We start from the raw sequence: 16273 nt of genomic DNA, 5'->3' as shown, positions 1-16273 counted from the left end.
ATAGAGAAAATTTAAAAATCATTAAATCGTACTACAAAAGGCTACCTTCAATGAAACTGGAAAATTTGGATGAACAGGAAGATTTTCTAGACAGATACCATGTACCAAAGTTAAATGAGGATCAAGTAAATGTTATAAATTGTCTCATAACACCTAAGGAAATAGAAGCAGTCATTAAAATTCTCCCAACAAACAAACAAACAACACACACACACACATACACACACACATTCACACACACACACACACACACACATACACACACACACACACACACACACACACAAATGTACAACAAAACAAATAAGAAAGTCCAGGGCCAGAAGATTTTAGTGCAGAATTTTATCAGACCTTCAAAGAATACCTAATGCCAATACTCAAACTATTCCACAAAATAGAAACAGAAGGAATACTACCTCATTCATTTTATAACGACAAAATACCTGAGTCACACAAACATTGAGAACTTCAGACCAATTTCTCTTATAAATACTGATGCAAAAATATTCGATTAAATTATCAAAAACTGAATCCAACATATCAAAACAGTCATCCAACATGATCAAGTATGTTTCATTCCAGGAATACAGGGATGTTTCAATATATTGAAATCCATCAACACAATCTATTACATAAACAAATTCAAAGAAAAGAATCACATTAGCATCTAATTAGATGCTGAAAAAGCCTTTGGCAAAAAACAACATCCCTTCCTGTTAGAAGACTTAGAAACCTCAGGAATTCAAAGCACACATGTAAACATAAGAAAAGTAATATAAAACAAAACAACAACCAACATTAAATTAAATGGAGGAAACTTGAATCAATATCACTAAAATCAGGCATAAGAAAAGGCTGCTACTTTCTCTCAATTGATTCAATATAGTACTAAAAGTTATACCTACAGAAACCAGACAACAAAAGAAGGTCAAAGTGATACAAATTGGAGAAGAATATATCAAGGTATCACTATTTGCTGATGCTATGATAGTATACATAAGCAATATCAAAATTCAACCAGAGAACATCTACACTTGAAAAACAAGTTCAGTAATGTGGCTGGATGTAAAATTAACTCAAACAAATCAGTAGCCTTCCCCTACTCAAAAGATAAACGGGCTGAGAAAGAAATTAGGAAAACAAAACCCTTTACAATAGTCACAAATAATATAAAATATCTTGGGGTAACTCTAACCTAGCAAATCAAGACCCCAGAAGAACAAAAACAATCTACAAATTCAATGCAATCCCCATCAAAATTCCAACTCATTTCTTCACAGAGATAGAAAAAGCAGTTCTCAACTTTATCTAGAATAACAAAACAAAGCAAACAAAACAAAACAAAACAGGATAGCAAAATCAATTCTTTTTTTTTCTGTTTTTTCTTTTCTTTTTTTCTTTTTTTCAGAGCTGAGGACTGAACCCAGGGCCTTTTACTTGCTAGGCAAGTGCTCTACCACTGAGCTAAATCCCCAACCCCAGCAAAATCAATTCTTAATAGTAAAAACATCTTCTGGAGGAATCACCACCATCCGTGACCTCAAGCTTGCACTAGAAAACAATAGTGATAAAAATCAAATGGCGTTGCTACAAAAACAGATGGGTAGATAAATGGAATAAAATTGAAGAGCCAGAAATAAACCCATACCCTTGTGTCACTTGATCTTTGATAAAGAAGCCAAAACCATCCAGTGGAAAAAAGACAACATTTTTAACAAGTTGTGCTAGTCTCACTGGAAACCTGCATGTAGAAGAATGCATACTCATTCAATATTTATTTCCTTGAACAAAGCTTAAATCCAAGTGGATCAAGGAGCTGAACATAAAATCAGATACACTAAATGTAATAGACAAGAAAGTGGGAAAGAGCCTTGAACTCATTGGCACAGGGGAAATTTCCTGAACTGTACACCAATAGCTCAGACTCTAAAATCAACAATTGACAAATGGGACCTCATGAAACAGAAAAGCTTCTTCTGTAAGGCAAAGGACAGTGTCACTAGGACAAAATGGTAATCTACAGATTGGGAAACATCTTTACCAATCCTACATACAATAGAGGGCAAATATGCAAAGAACTGAAGAAGTTAGACTCCAGAAAACCAAATCAACCAACTTAAAAATCAGTACTTGGACTTTCTAGTGCCTACTCCCTGGTCCTATTCCCCTACAGACCTTCTTTCAAAATCCTGACCCTCTGGACTTCTCCCCCATCTCCTCCCATATCCGAACTGGTCCCCCTTTTTCCTCACCCCCCTCTCTCCCTTGTTGTATTATGGGTATTCCAAGTCTTCTTTTTTCATTTTTTCTGGCTAATATCCACTTATCAGTGAGTATATACCATTTGTGTTCTGCTGTCATTGGGCTACCTCACTTGGAGTGATATTTTCACTTTCCATCCATTTGTTTTCAAATTTTTGCCATTTTTTAAAATAGCGGAATAGTACTCCATTGCATAAATGTACCACATTTTCTGTTTCCATTTCTCTGTTGAGGGACATCTGGGTTCTTCCAGCTTCTGGCCATTATAAACAAGGCTGCTATAAGGGACCTAAGAGGTTCCCAAGACCCAATGAGGAGGACATTAGCCAAAATACCCAACAAGTGGGAGATTAGAACCTGTAGAAACCATATCTGGTGGATAGGCATGGCCTCTGGTTGAGGGATGGGGCCACCCACTCATCTCAAAAATATTAATACAGAATTCCTCCTGTCAAAAGGATATGCAGGGACAAAGAGGGGAGCAGAGACTGAAGGAAAGGCCACCCAGAGACTGCCCTACCTAGAGACACCAAACCCAGACACTATTGCTGAAGCCAAGAAATGCTAGGTGATATGAGTCTGGTATAGTTCTCCCCTCAGAGGCTCTGCCAGAGCCTGACCAATACAGATGCAGATAGCTGCAGCCAAATGTATTATTTAACCCAGGGACTGCAATGGAAGTTAGGCAAGCACTAAAGGAGCTGAAGGGGTTTGCAACCCCATAGGAAAAACAAGATCAACCAATCAGAGCTCCCAGGGACTAAACTACCAACCAAAGAGTACAAATATGGAAACCCAAGGCTCCAGCTGGATATGTAGCAGAGGAGTGCCTTATTTGGCATCAATGGGTGGGGAGCTCCTTGGTCCTACAGAGGCTCAACAACCCAGTCTATGAGAATGCTAGCTAGCTAAGGTGGGAATGGGCTCTGAGACAGGAGTGGGTAGGCAGGTGGCATAGCACCCTCATAGAGGCAGGAGAAGAGGGGAGGGAATGGAGGGTTGGTGGAGGGGAAACTGTGAAGAGGGATAACATTCAAAATGTAAATAAATAAAATAACCAATAAAACCTTGGTATTGAGCTAAATAAAAATTCTCAACTGAGGAATCTCAAATGGCAAAGAAGCACCTAAAGTTCAACTTTCTTAGTCATTAGAGAAATGCCAATCAAAACAATCCTAAGATTCCACCTCACACCAGTCAGAATGGCTAAGATCAAAAACTCATGTGACAGCAGATGTTGGTGAGGATGTGGAGAAAGAGAAACACTCCCTCATTGCCTGTGGGATTGCAAACTGGTACAACCATTCTAGAAAGCAATCTGAAGATTCCTCAGAAAAATGGAACTAAATCTACCTGAAGGTCCAGCTATACCACTCCTAGGCATATACTCAAAAGATGCTCCAACATATACCAAGGACAGGGGCTCCACTATGTTCATAGCAACCTTATTTATAATCACCAGAGGCTGTAATTAAGCCAGATGTCCCTCAACAGAAGAATGGATACAGAAAATGTGGTACATTTACACAATGGAATATTACTTAGCTATTAAAAATGAGGACATCAGGAACTTGGCAGACAAATGGATGGAACTAGAAAATATCATCCTGAGTGAGGTAACCTAGATTCCAAAGGACACACGTGGTATGCACTCATTGATAAGCTGATATTAGCTCAAAGGTTCAAAAGACCCATGATACAACTCACAGAAAGAGCATATGGAGCTTAACAAGAGGGAAGGCCAAAACATGGAGGCTTTAAAACTTCTTAGAAGGGGAAACAAAATAAACATGGTATGGAGAAGAAGGGAGGGACCTAAGTGCAAAGTGAAGGCTAAGAAGGGTTAGGACCCGATATGGGAAGAGGCAAGAGAGAAGTCCGGAGGGCCAGGAGAATAAATAGGAACAAGTATCAGTGGGGGTTGGGGAACTTGTGGAACCACTAGAAAGTCCCAGAGGTCAGGGGTGGTAGAGGCTCCTTGGACCCCATAGGGATGACCTTAGCCAAAATACCTAATTGCAGGGAGATAGAACATGAAGAGTCTATTTCCTGTAGATAGACATGGTTCCCAGTGGAGGGATGCGGCTACCACCCATCTCAAATTTTTAACCAAGAATTGTCTGTGTCTAAAGGAAATGTAGGGACAAAAATGGAACAGAGTCTGAAGGAAAGTTGATCCAGAGACTGCCCCACAATGTGATGATTTCCATCCCCTGACACCAAACTCTAAAACTATTGCTGATGCCATGATGTGTTTGCAGAGAGGAGCCTGGTTTGGCTGTCCTCTGAGAGGCTCTGCCAGCACCTGACTAAGACAGATGCAGATACTCATAGCTAATCATTGGTATGAGCCTAAGGATCCCAATGGAAGAGTTAGGGGAAGGACTAAAAGAGCTGAAGGGAATTGTAATCCCATAGGAAGAACAACCAGTATCAATTAACCAGACCCCTCAGAGCTCCCAGGGATTAAGTCACCAAGAAAAGAGTATACAAGGGCTGGTTCATGGCTCCTGCTACAAATGTAGCAGAGGAGTGCCTCATCTGGCATAAGTGGGAAGTAAGATGCTTGGCCCTGTGGAGGCTTGATGCCCCAGAGAAGGGGGTACTAGAGAGGTGAGGCAGGAGTGGGTGGGAGGGTTGGGGAGCACCCTCATAGAGGTAAAGTGGAGGGGAGGGGCATGGGTTGGGAGTTGTGGAGGGGAGGCCAGGAATTGGGATAACATTTGAAATGTAAACAAATGATTGATAAATTAAAAAAGAAAATATTTTAACTTAAAAAATGCTGAGTTATTTAAGTTTGGCCCAAGGAACCAACATTATACTCTACAAATTCTTCCTCAGCCATACTCATCACCTCTTCATTCACAATAGCTAAGAAATGGGAAAAAGTTAAATATTCTTTAAGTAATGGGTAATGAAAATGTGGTACATTTACAGCATATGATACATACTTAAAGATAAAGAAAACTAAAATAAAATTTGAAGATGGAAATAATACTGGATGAATTAACCTAGACCCTAAAAACAAACAGCCATGCTCTCTTCTTTGTGGATCCTAGCTCTAAATCTTTACATGTGAATGTTTATCCTGGAAAAGCCATTTAAGCAAGAAAATAATGGGAAACGATGGGAGCAAAGGGAAGGAGAGGAGGATATTAGGATACAGGTTCTATGGAAAAAATATGAGGAAATAGGTGCCGGACGTACCTAGGGAGGGTGAAAGAGGCAATACAAAGGAAGTGGGAAGATAGGACAAATAGCACTAGGATGTTTGAAAAACCCATGGAAAATGATTTAGTTACACACACACACACACACACACACACACACACACACACACACACACACATTAATCAAGGTACACAACTCAAGGTGATAAAGAGCTCTTAAAAAGCCATAGATAAGCTACCAAAATCCTAGTACGTTTGTCAGGTGACTTCAAAAAACCCCTGAAATCTAGCTTATTGCCTATGCCCTTGTTTCTTCCCAGAAACTGAAGAGTAGACCTGACTGCTAAAGACACCTTGGGCAAGGACGTAGAAAACTCAAGCTCAGACCACCTTGCATGCCTCCTGCCTGAGGAGTAGCTTTTGTGGTTTTAGAAATGAGATGCAAGCTTCCAAGAGAGAGAGAGAGAAAATCACTGGCTCAAACTTGCTATACTATCTACAAGCCATGGAATCAAAATAATGACCCGAACTGCAAGATATTCCCAATTAGCAATAGCAGCATTTATGTCCTGGAGGTGACCAACAACCATTTCATTGGATTCAGGAGGAGAGAATACATGTCTGGTATTGGAAGCTAAACCCAGTGCATATGTGGCCGGAGAGGCCATGAAATTTGGAAAGAATCTTCTGCTACCAATTCCCTAAACCACCAGAATTCCTAACTACATTCTCAATATTTATCTTTATACCAACAGGTAAGTTCAGTTTTCACCCCTCGTCGTTGACATTTATTTCTGAAACAAAGACTATTGTGGAAAGTCACAACTGGTCAAAAGACTAAGGACAACAATCCACTGAATGTCCAGGCATGTTCAATACCTATACCATGTGTCCAATACACTTACAGTTTTACAAGATTCCCATAAAGAAGAATAGAAAGATTCTGAGAACAAGAGTTTCAGAACATCTCATGGGAGATAATGTTTTCTTTATATGTCAAATAATCTACACCCATAATATCTCAACAATATAGTTGTCAAAAAGAAGGAAGACCTGAAAATGACCACACCAACTTGCTTGTCTACATTGAGAGAGGATATCTTGCAAGACGCCATCCCTCGATAACGAGCTATTAGCAATTAACCATTGTGAAAGGGGGAGAATCAGTTTCTCCAAGTACTAGCTTCTAGATATGTTATCCAATACCAAGTGGCCAGCCATGAGCAACACAGATGGGCAACACAAAGTAAAATCAACAAATTGTATTTCTAAACTAATATGCTTATATATGAAATTATTCAAATTAAAGAATAAAGGCCATGAATTATGAAGCAATCAAATAGATGGGAAGAATTGTAAAACAAAAAAAGTTGGTGGGTAATCATGTAAATATGAAACTCATTACTCTTATATGAAATTTTCAAACTGTAAATAAACTTTAATTTGTATATTGTGTGTTGTTTTAAATATAATTTTATGTTTAATGTGTACTTCTATATTTTATTCTTAAGGGTTTTTTTTATTGCAGTTCTATAAAAGTTTTTGAGACTGGACAAGTAGAATGGCTAAAGTGTGTCTAGAAAGATCAGTATCAGATTAAATATAGGTGTTTCATAATATATAAATTTTAATCCCTAAGTGGGTTTTTATTCATTTGCTGCCAACATGTTATAGATATAGTGTTCCTATAATCTGGTACTTTTTGTGCATATGTAGCCACAGAGTGAAATAGTCTTGTAACTTCTGAGTTAATGTACACAAATGCAGACCAACCTAAATTGACAAACAAAAAATGTACTTTATGCAACTGTTTATCTTTGTGACGATAAATGAGATGTAGCTAATGTACATATGAGACCCCAACAAAGACATCCACTGGAAGAATTTGGCTTAGTTGTGAAGTAGGAAAGTCTTTCTACTCAACGACAAAATAAATTTGTTGCTATTAATGATTGTAGATAAATCTTTAAATATGTTATACTTAATAATGTAAAAGAAAATGTTTCATGCTTCTCTGATTCAAATTATGGTATAAAGATTATTTATCTAATAAAATTCTTTCAGAGGACTCCATGGCAACAAAATGTGGCAGAAACCATTTAGAATAACCCTACAGCATTTGCAAACTCTCACACCGGATTTAAATGAATTTCTCTAATAACGCACTTGTCTTGATTTTCTACATGCTATTTGCTAGATTCTTATGTACTGTCCTTGATTATGCTGTTCTTGAAAATCTAGACCAGTTGAAGCTATTTTCAAAATCACTTTATATAAAAAATTTCCTGACTTCATTTAGTTTCAACATGATTACCCTGATCCTCAGAATACTGGATTTTTCTCCCATTTAGCATATGCTCCCATTTTGGTATCTGATTTGTTAGATAGTGACTATTTTAAGGAATCGCATAAAGAAAAGAATAACATTTCACAGAAATCAGATCACCTTTTCTGTCTTCCTAATACAACTAATTTCAGCTTTTACTTGAGTGCTCAGGAAGATTAAGTGGACAGAATATGGGTGATCGGTTTTGCTAAGATGTTTCTTCTCTAGCAAAACATTTAATAGATCATTGCATTGTTTTCTTCTGTTTTAAGATCAGCTGGCCAATGAGGATATAGGGCGCTATGAATTAAAATTCTCTCATTTGTAAAAGGGGTTCTGCAGACAGTTGGATATTATCAAGATCTGATGTGCACTTTATATTTATTTGCTCATGGAAACTATTTCTCACAGAAACTACACAGATGAAATTGTTACTTTTTTGTCTCAGAATCTGTTGCTAAATATTAACACATTATGAATAAACTTGTGCAAATGATAAAAATCTCTTTAATATAACTTAAAAGAGTATATTTTTGCTAAACCTGCTTTCGTCTTGATTTTCTTTTACATTTTCAGACAGAGAATGTGCATGTTCTTCACATATTTTCAGAAATTTCAACCAGTTTTAATCTAAACTAAATCACATTTTAACTATAAGAAAGAATCACAGCCAATTCTCCGTAACGTACTTCCATGATTATTCTGACATTTTGGGAAATGGCTTCGTCTGATCCCTGTGTTACCTGAATCCACGGCCATCTGTCATTTTCAGCAGCTGTCCAGGCATTTATAAGGCCCTTCTTATTAAGCCGAGCATAGTAGGGATACCATTTCTGTAGTCCAAAAAGAGCTCGATGTGTAGATGAAGCTGTGATTTGCTGGTTAGATATGATCCCACCTTCAATTCCCAATGGCCCAGAGCATTCTGGAAAGAAATCAGGAAAAAAATATATGTGTGTATCAGAAATCATAAGGATGCCAGATTTTGCAACAAGAGTGTTTACATAAGCTTACTTTGTACTCACAAACCATTTCAGTCCTGTCCAGCTGGCAGGTCTGTTACTGATTACCTCATTTACAAATAGTGATTGGTAGCTGTGACCCTCTCTGCTCTTTCTGCTATCTGTGCTTTGTAACTGGCTTCTAAAAATCTTATCTTTCCTATATTTTGATTTAGATTTGTGGAAGTATATTGTCTTAAATTGTGACTTATATCAACGAAAGCAACTTCTTTTAAAAAGCCTATACTGGATCCTTGACATAGAATTATATCCTATTTCATATTTCATATTCACAGAGATTAGTAAGACTCAGGATTCTTTAGTGCTTAAGAAATATTTGTTGATAATTTTCTCTTGACAAGAAAACATTTGAATTTTGAGTCAAAATTACTGTGACACTAACATTTTTCACTTTTATAAACTTTCCAACTTAAATGTGTATAAGTGAGTCATGCTTTCATAAAAACGCAATATAGAAATTTGTTGAAACTTATAATAGTTACTATAAAATCTAAATTATGGAAACAGTATAGTTTGAATATTTTTATTAAAAGAACACATAGCTATGAACCAGAACATATGGCATTTTTACACTTAGAGTATGTGATAAACTTAAAATGGTATCTCAAATACTTTAAATGAAAATTTACAATTCTGAATGCATAGCCCATGTATTTAAAATTTTAAGCATCTAAAAATTTTCTACAATTGTATAACTTGGAACCTTAAAAATTCCTAATACAAATTTAAATTGCTAAGATTTAAGATTAAGATCATATCATCTTATATTTCAAATGTGTTTAGTTCTTCAAATTAAAAATGAAGTTGAAGTCATAAAATAACACTACAAATATATATTTTACAGTTCACAGTTTCACTTATTTTAAACTTAGTTTTAAAGTTCAAGATTAATAAAATGATAATATAGCAAAAACTTGTACTTGATTTTAAACCTTCATTAACATTCCATGTGCCCAAATTTTTATGATGCAGATCATAATTCTACTATGATATCTATTACAATGTGTTATATGGATCCATGAACCTGTGAATAGCGAACATTGCCCATATTAATGTCAATATATATAAATCAGCTTGATTGGTGGTGACTACCAGGATTAGTTTAGGTTTAAATAATTTAGTTACTTTATTAATTATGATTAATTTATCCCCTGTTGTTTCCCATTGGTCACCATTTTCATTAACAGTGACCATATCATTTTCTAATCCTTGCTCAATCCATTGAACAGCTTTTTGAAAATTACTAAAATTTCTCAAATGGTCTTAAAACTCATCTCGGACGCCAGATGAAAACACCAAAGGCCATCTGGAACCCTGGTGCACTGAAGCTCCCAGAAGGGGCAGCACAGGTCTTCCTGGTTGCTGCCGCTGCAGAGAGCCCGTGGGCAGCACCCCGCGAGCAAACTTGAGCCTCGGGACCACAGGTAAGACCAACTTGTCTGTTGCAAGAAAGCTGCCTGGTGAAATTGGGACACACAGAGGCAGAATTCCTCTAGGACTGGGCATGTCCTGTGTTTACCGGAAGTCCCACACCCGCGGATCCCGGCCCGCAGCAGCTCTCTGCTCCCAGACCCCGTGGGAAAGAGACCTCACCGCCTGGTCAGGTGGGCACTCCTGAGGCTGCAGAGCGGAAGAGACCACCAACACTGCCCACCTCTGCCCACATCCCTGGCCCAAGAGGAAACTGTATAAGGCCTGTGGGCTCCCGTGGGGGAGTGCCCAGGAGCGGCAGGACCCCTGCCTGAGACACCTCAGGAACCTGAAGGAAACAGACCAGATAAACAGTTCTCTGCACCCAAATCCCGTGGGAGGGAGAGCTAAACCTTCAGAGAGGCAGACAAGCCTGGGAAACCAGAAGAGACTGCTCTCTGCACACACATCTCGGACGCCAGAGGAAAACACCAAAGGCCATATGGAACCCTGGTGCACTGAAGCTCCCAGAAGGGGCAGCACAGGTCTTCCTGGTTGCTGCCGCCGCAAAGAGCCTGTGGGCAGCACCCCACAAGCGAACTTGAGCCTCAGGACCACAGGTAAGACCAACTTGTATGCTGCAAGTGACCTGCCTGGTGAACTCAAGACACAGGCCCACAGGAACAGCTGAAGACCTGTACAGAGGAAAAACTACACGCAGGAAAGCAGAACACTCTGTCCCCATAACTGGCTGAAAGAAAACAGTAAAACAGGTCTACAGCACTCCTGACACACAGGCTTATAGGGACAGTACAGCCACAGTCAGAAATAGCAGAACAAAGTAACACTAGAGATAATCTGATGGCGAGAGGCAAGCGCAGGAACCCAAGCAACAGAAACCAAGACTACATGGCATCATCAGAGCCCAATTCTCCCACCAAAGCAAACAATGAATATCCAAACACACCAGAAAAGCAAGATCTAGTTTCAAAATCATATGTGATCATGATGCTGGAGGACTTCAAGAAAGACGTGAAGAACTTCCTTAGAGAAACACAGGAAAACATAAATAAACGAGTAGAAGCCTACAGAGAGGAATCACAAAAATCCCTGAAAGAATTCCAGGAAAACACAATCAAACAGTTGAAGGAATTAAAAATGGAAATAGAAGCAATCAAGAAAGAACACATGGAAACAACCCTGGATATAGAAAACCAAAAGAAGAGACAAGGAGCTGTAGATACAAGCTTCACCAACAGAATACAAGAGATGGAAGAGAGAATCTCAGGAGCAGAAGATTCCATAGAAATCATTGACTGAACTGTCAAAGATAATGTAAAGCGGAAAAAGCTACTGGTCCAAAACATACAGGAAATCCAGGACTCAATGAGAAGATCAAACCTAAGGATAATAGGTATAGAAGAGAGTGAAGACTCCCAGCTCACAGGACCAGTAAATATCTTCAAAAAAATCATAGAAGAAAACTTCCCTAACCTAAAAAAAGAGATACCCATAGGCAAACAAGAAGCCTACAGAACTCCAAATAGATTGGACCAGAAAAGAAACACCTCCTGTCACATAATAGTCAAAACACCAAACACACAAAATAAAGAAAGAATATTAAAAGCAGTAAGGGAAAAAGGTCAAGTAACATATAAAGGCAGACCTATCAGAATCACACCAGACTTCTCGCCAGAAACTATAAAGGCCAGAAGATCCTGGACTGATGTCATACAGACCCTAAGAAAACATAAATGCCAGCCCAGGTTACTGTATCCTGCAAAACTCTCAATTAACATAGATGGAGAAACCAAGATATTCCATGACAAAACCAAATTTACACAATATCTTTCTACAAATCCAGCACTACAAAGGATAATAAAGGGTAAAGCCCAACATAAGGAGGCAAGCTATACCCTAGAAGAAGCAAGAAACTAATCGTCTTGGCAACAAAACAAAGAGAATGAAAGCACACAAACATAACCTCACATCCAAATATGAATATAACGGGAAGCAATAATCACTATTCCTTAATATCTCTCAACATCAATGGCCTCAACTCCCCAATAAAAAGACATAGATTAACAAACTGGATACGCAACGAGGACCCTGCATTCTGCTGCCTACAGGAAACACACCTCAGAGACAAAGACAGACATTACCTCAGAGTGAAAGGCTGGAAAACAATTTTCCAAGCAAATGGTCAGAAGAAGCAAGCTGGAGTAGCCTTCTAATATCAAATAAAATCAATTTTCAACTAAAAGTCATCAAAAAAGATAAGGAAGGACACTTCATATTCATCAAAGGAAAAATCCACCAAGATGAACTCTCAATCCTAAATATCTATGCCCCAAATACAAGGGCACCTACATATGTAAAAGAAACCTTACTAAAGCTCAAAACACACATTGCACCTCACACAATAATAGTGGGAGATTTCAACACCCCACTCTCATCAATGGACAGATCATGGAAACAGAAATTAAACAGAGATGTAGACAGACTAAGAGAAGTCATGAGTCAAATGGACTTAACGGATATTTATAGAACATTCTATCCTAGAGCAAAAGGATATACCTTCTTCTCAGCTCCTCATGGTACTTTCTCCAAAATTGACCATATAATTGGTCAAAAAACGGGCCTCAATAGGTACAGAAAGATAGAAATAATCCCATGCGTGCTATCGGACCACCACGGCCTAAAACTGGTCTTCAATAACAATCAAGGAAGAATGCCCACGTATACTTGGAAATTGAACAATGCTCTACTCAATGATAACCTGGTCAAGGAAGAAATAAAGAAAGAAATTAAAAACTTTTTAGAATTTAATGAAAATGAAGGTACAACATACCCAAACTTATGGGACACAATGAAAGCTGTGCTAAGAGGAAAACTCATAGCGCTGAGTGCCTGCAGAAAGAAACAGGAGAGAGCATATATAAGCAGCTTGACAGCACACCTAAGAGCTCTAGAACAAAAAGAAGCAAATATACCCAGGAGGAGTAGAAGGCAGGAAATAATCAAACTCAGAGCAGAAATCAACCAAGTAGAAACAAAAAGGACCATAGAAAGAATCAACAGAGCCAAAAGTTGGTTCTTTGAGAAAATCAACAAGATAGATAAACCCTTAGCCAGACTAACGAGAGGACACAGAGAGTGTGTCCAAATTAACAAAATCAGAAATGAGAAGGGGGACATAACAACAGATTCAGAGGAAATTCAAAAAATCATCAGATCTTACTATAAAAACCTATATTCAACAAAACTTGAAAATCTTCAGGAAATGGACAATTTCCTAGACAGATACCAGGTATCGAAGTTAAATCAGCAACAGATAAACCAGTTAAACAACCCCATAACTCCTAAGGAAATAGAAGCAGTCATTAAAGGTCTCCCAACCAAAAAGAGCCCAGGTCCAGACGGGTTTAGTGCAGAATCCTATCAGACTTTCATAGAAGACCTCATACCAATATTATCCAAACTATTCCACAAAATTGAAACAGATGGATCACTACCGAATACCTTCTACGAAGCCACAATTACTCTTATACCTAAACCACACAAAGACACAACAAAGAAAGAGAACTTCAGACCAATTTCCCTTATGAATATCGACGCAAAAATACTCAACAAAATTCTGGCAAACCGAATCCAAGAGCACATCAAAACAATCATCCACCATGACCAAGTAGGCTTCATCCCAGGCATGCAGGGATGGTTTAATATACGGAAAACCATCAACGTGATCCATTATCTAAATAAACTGAAAGAACAAAACCACATGATCATTTCATTAGACACTGAGAAAGCATTTGACAAAATTCAACACCCCTTCATGATAAAAGTCCTGGAAAGAATAGGAATTCAAGGCCCATACCTGAACATAGTAAAAGCCATATACAGCAAACCAGTTGCTAACATTAAACTAAATGGAGAGAAACTTTAAGCAATCCCACTAAAATCAGGGACTAGACAAGGCTACCCACTCTCTCCCTACTTATTCAATATAGTTCTTGAAGTTCTAGCCAGAGCAATCAGACAACAAAAGGAGGTCAAGGGGATACATATCGGAAAAGAAGAAGTCAAAATATCACTATTTGCAGATGATATGATAGTATATTTAAGTGATCCCAAAAGTTCCACCAGAGAACTACTAAAGCTGATAAACAACTTCAGCAAAGTGGCTGGGTATAAAATTAACTCAAATAAATCAGTTGCCTTCCTCTATACAAAAGAGAAACAAGCCGAGAGAGAAATTAGGGAAACGACACCCTTCATAATAGACCCAAATAATATAAAGTACCTCGGTGTGACTTTAACAAAGCAAGTAAAAGATCTGTACAATAAGAACTTCAAGACACTGAAGAAGGAAATTGAAGAAGACCTCAGAAGATGGAAAGATCTCCCATGCTCATGGATTGGCAGGATTAATATAGTAAAAATGGCCATTTTACCAAAAGCAATCTACAGATTCAATGCAATCCCCATCAAAATACCAATCCAATTCTTCAAAGAGTTAGACAGAACAATTTGCAAATTCATCTGGAATAACAAAAAACCCAGGATAGCTAAAGCTATCCTCAACAATAAAAGGACTTCAGGGGGAATCACTTTCGCTGAACTCAAGCAGTATTACAGAGCAATAGTGATAAAAATTGCATGGTATTGGTACAGAGACAGACAGATAGACCAATGGAATAGAATTGAAGACCCAGAAATGAATCCACACACCTATGATCACTTGATTTTTGACAAAGGAGCCAAAACCATCAAATGGAAAAAAGATAGCATTTTCAGCAAATGGTGCTGGTTCAACTGGAGGTCAACATGTAGAAGAATGCAGATCGATCCATGCTTATCACCCTGTACAAAGCTTAAGTCCAAGTGGTTCAAGGACCTCCACATCAAACCAGACACACTCAAACTAATAGAAGAAAAACTAGGGAAGCATCTGGAACACATGGGCACTGGAAAAATTTTCCTAAACAAAACACCAATGGTTTACGCTCTAAGATCAAGAATTGACAAATGGGACCTCATAAAACTGCAAAGCTTCTGGAAGGCAAAGGACACTGTGGTTAGGACAAAACGGCAACCAACAGATTGGGAAAAGATCTTTACCAATCCTACAACAGATAGAGGCCTTATATCCAAAATATACAAAGAACTCAAGAAGTTAGACCACAGGGAGACAAATAACCCTATTAAAAAATGGGGTTCAGAGCTAAACAAAGAATTCACAGCTGAGGAATGCCGAATGGCTGAGAAACACCTAAAGAAATGTTCAACATCTTTAGTCATAAGGGAAATGCAAATCAAAACAACCCTGAGATTTCACCTCACACCAGTGAGAATGGCTAAGATCAAAAACTCAGGGGACAACAGATGCTGGTGAGGATGTGGAGAAAGAGGAACGCTCCTCCATTGTTGGTGGGATTGCATACTGGTACAACCATTCTGGAAATCAGTCTGGAGGATCCTCAGAAAATTGGACATTGAACTGTCTGAGGATCCAGCTATACCTCTCTTGGGCATATACCCAAAAGATGCCCCAACATATAAAAAAGACACGTGCTCCACTATGTTCATTGCAGCCTTATTTATAATAGCCAGAAGCTGGAAAGAACCCAGATGCCCTTCAACAGAGGAATGGATACAGAAAATGTGGTAGATCTACACAATGGAATATTACTCAGCTACAAAAACAACGGCTTTATGAAATTCGTAGGCAAATTGTTGGAACTGGAAAATATCATCCTGAGTGAGCTAACCCAATCACAGAAAGACATACATGGTATGCACTCATTGATACGTGGCTATTAGCCCAAATGCTTGAATTACCCTAGATGCTTAGAACAAATGAAACTCAAGACGGATGATCAAAATGTGAATGCTTCACTCCTTCTTTAAAAGGGGAACAAGAATACCCTTGGCAGGGAAGAGAGAGGCAAAGATTAAAACAGAGACTGAAGGAACACCCATTCAGAGCCTGCCCCACATGTGGCCCATACATATACAGCCACCCAATTAGACAAGATGGATGAAGCAAAGAAGTGCAGACCGACAGGAGCCGGATGTAGATC

At 38.4% G+C, this 16273-nt stretch overlaps 1 protein-coding gene across 6 annotated transcripts in view; it reads right to left on the bottom strand.

Moving 5' to 3' along the window:
- Window positions 1-16273, bottom strand: part of Edil3 (EGF like repeats and discoidin domains 3) — a 514777-nt gene that overhangs the window by 193420 nt on the left and 305084 nt on the right. For all 6 annotated transcript variants that reach the window (XM_039103424.2, XM_039103422.2, XM_017591169.3 and 3 more), the window contains one exon: window positions 8502-8683. In XM_039103424.2, coding sequence (XP_038959352.1) covers window positions 8502-8683 — 182 coding nt within the window. The remainder of the gene's footprint in view (window positions 1-8501; window positions 8684-16273) is intronic.

This window comes from Rattus norvegicus, chromosome 2 (assembly GCF_036323735.1).
Source record: "Rattus norvegicus strain BN/NHsdMcwi chromosome 2, GRCr8, whole genome shotgun sequence".
NCBI classification, from domain to species: domain Eukaryota; kingdom Metazoa; phylum Chordata; class Mammalia; order Rodentia; family Muridae; genus Rattus; species Rattus norvegicus.
The sequence above is the reverse complement of the archived record's forward strand: the minus strand, read 5'-3'. Positions and strand labels throughout refer to the sequence as shown.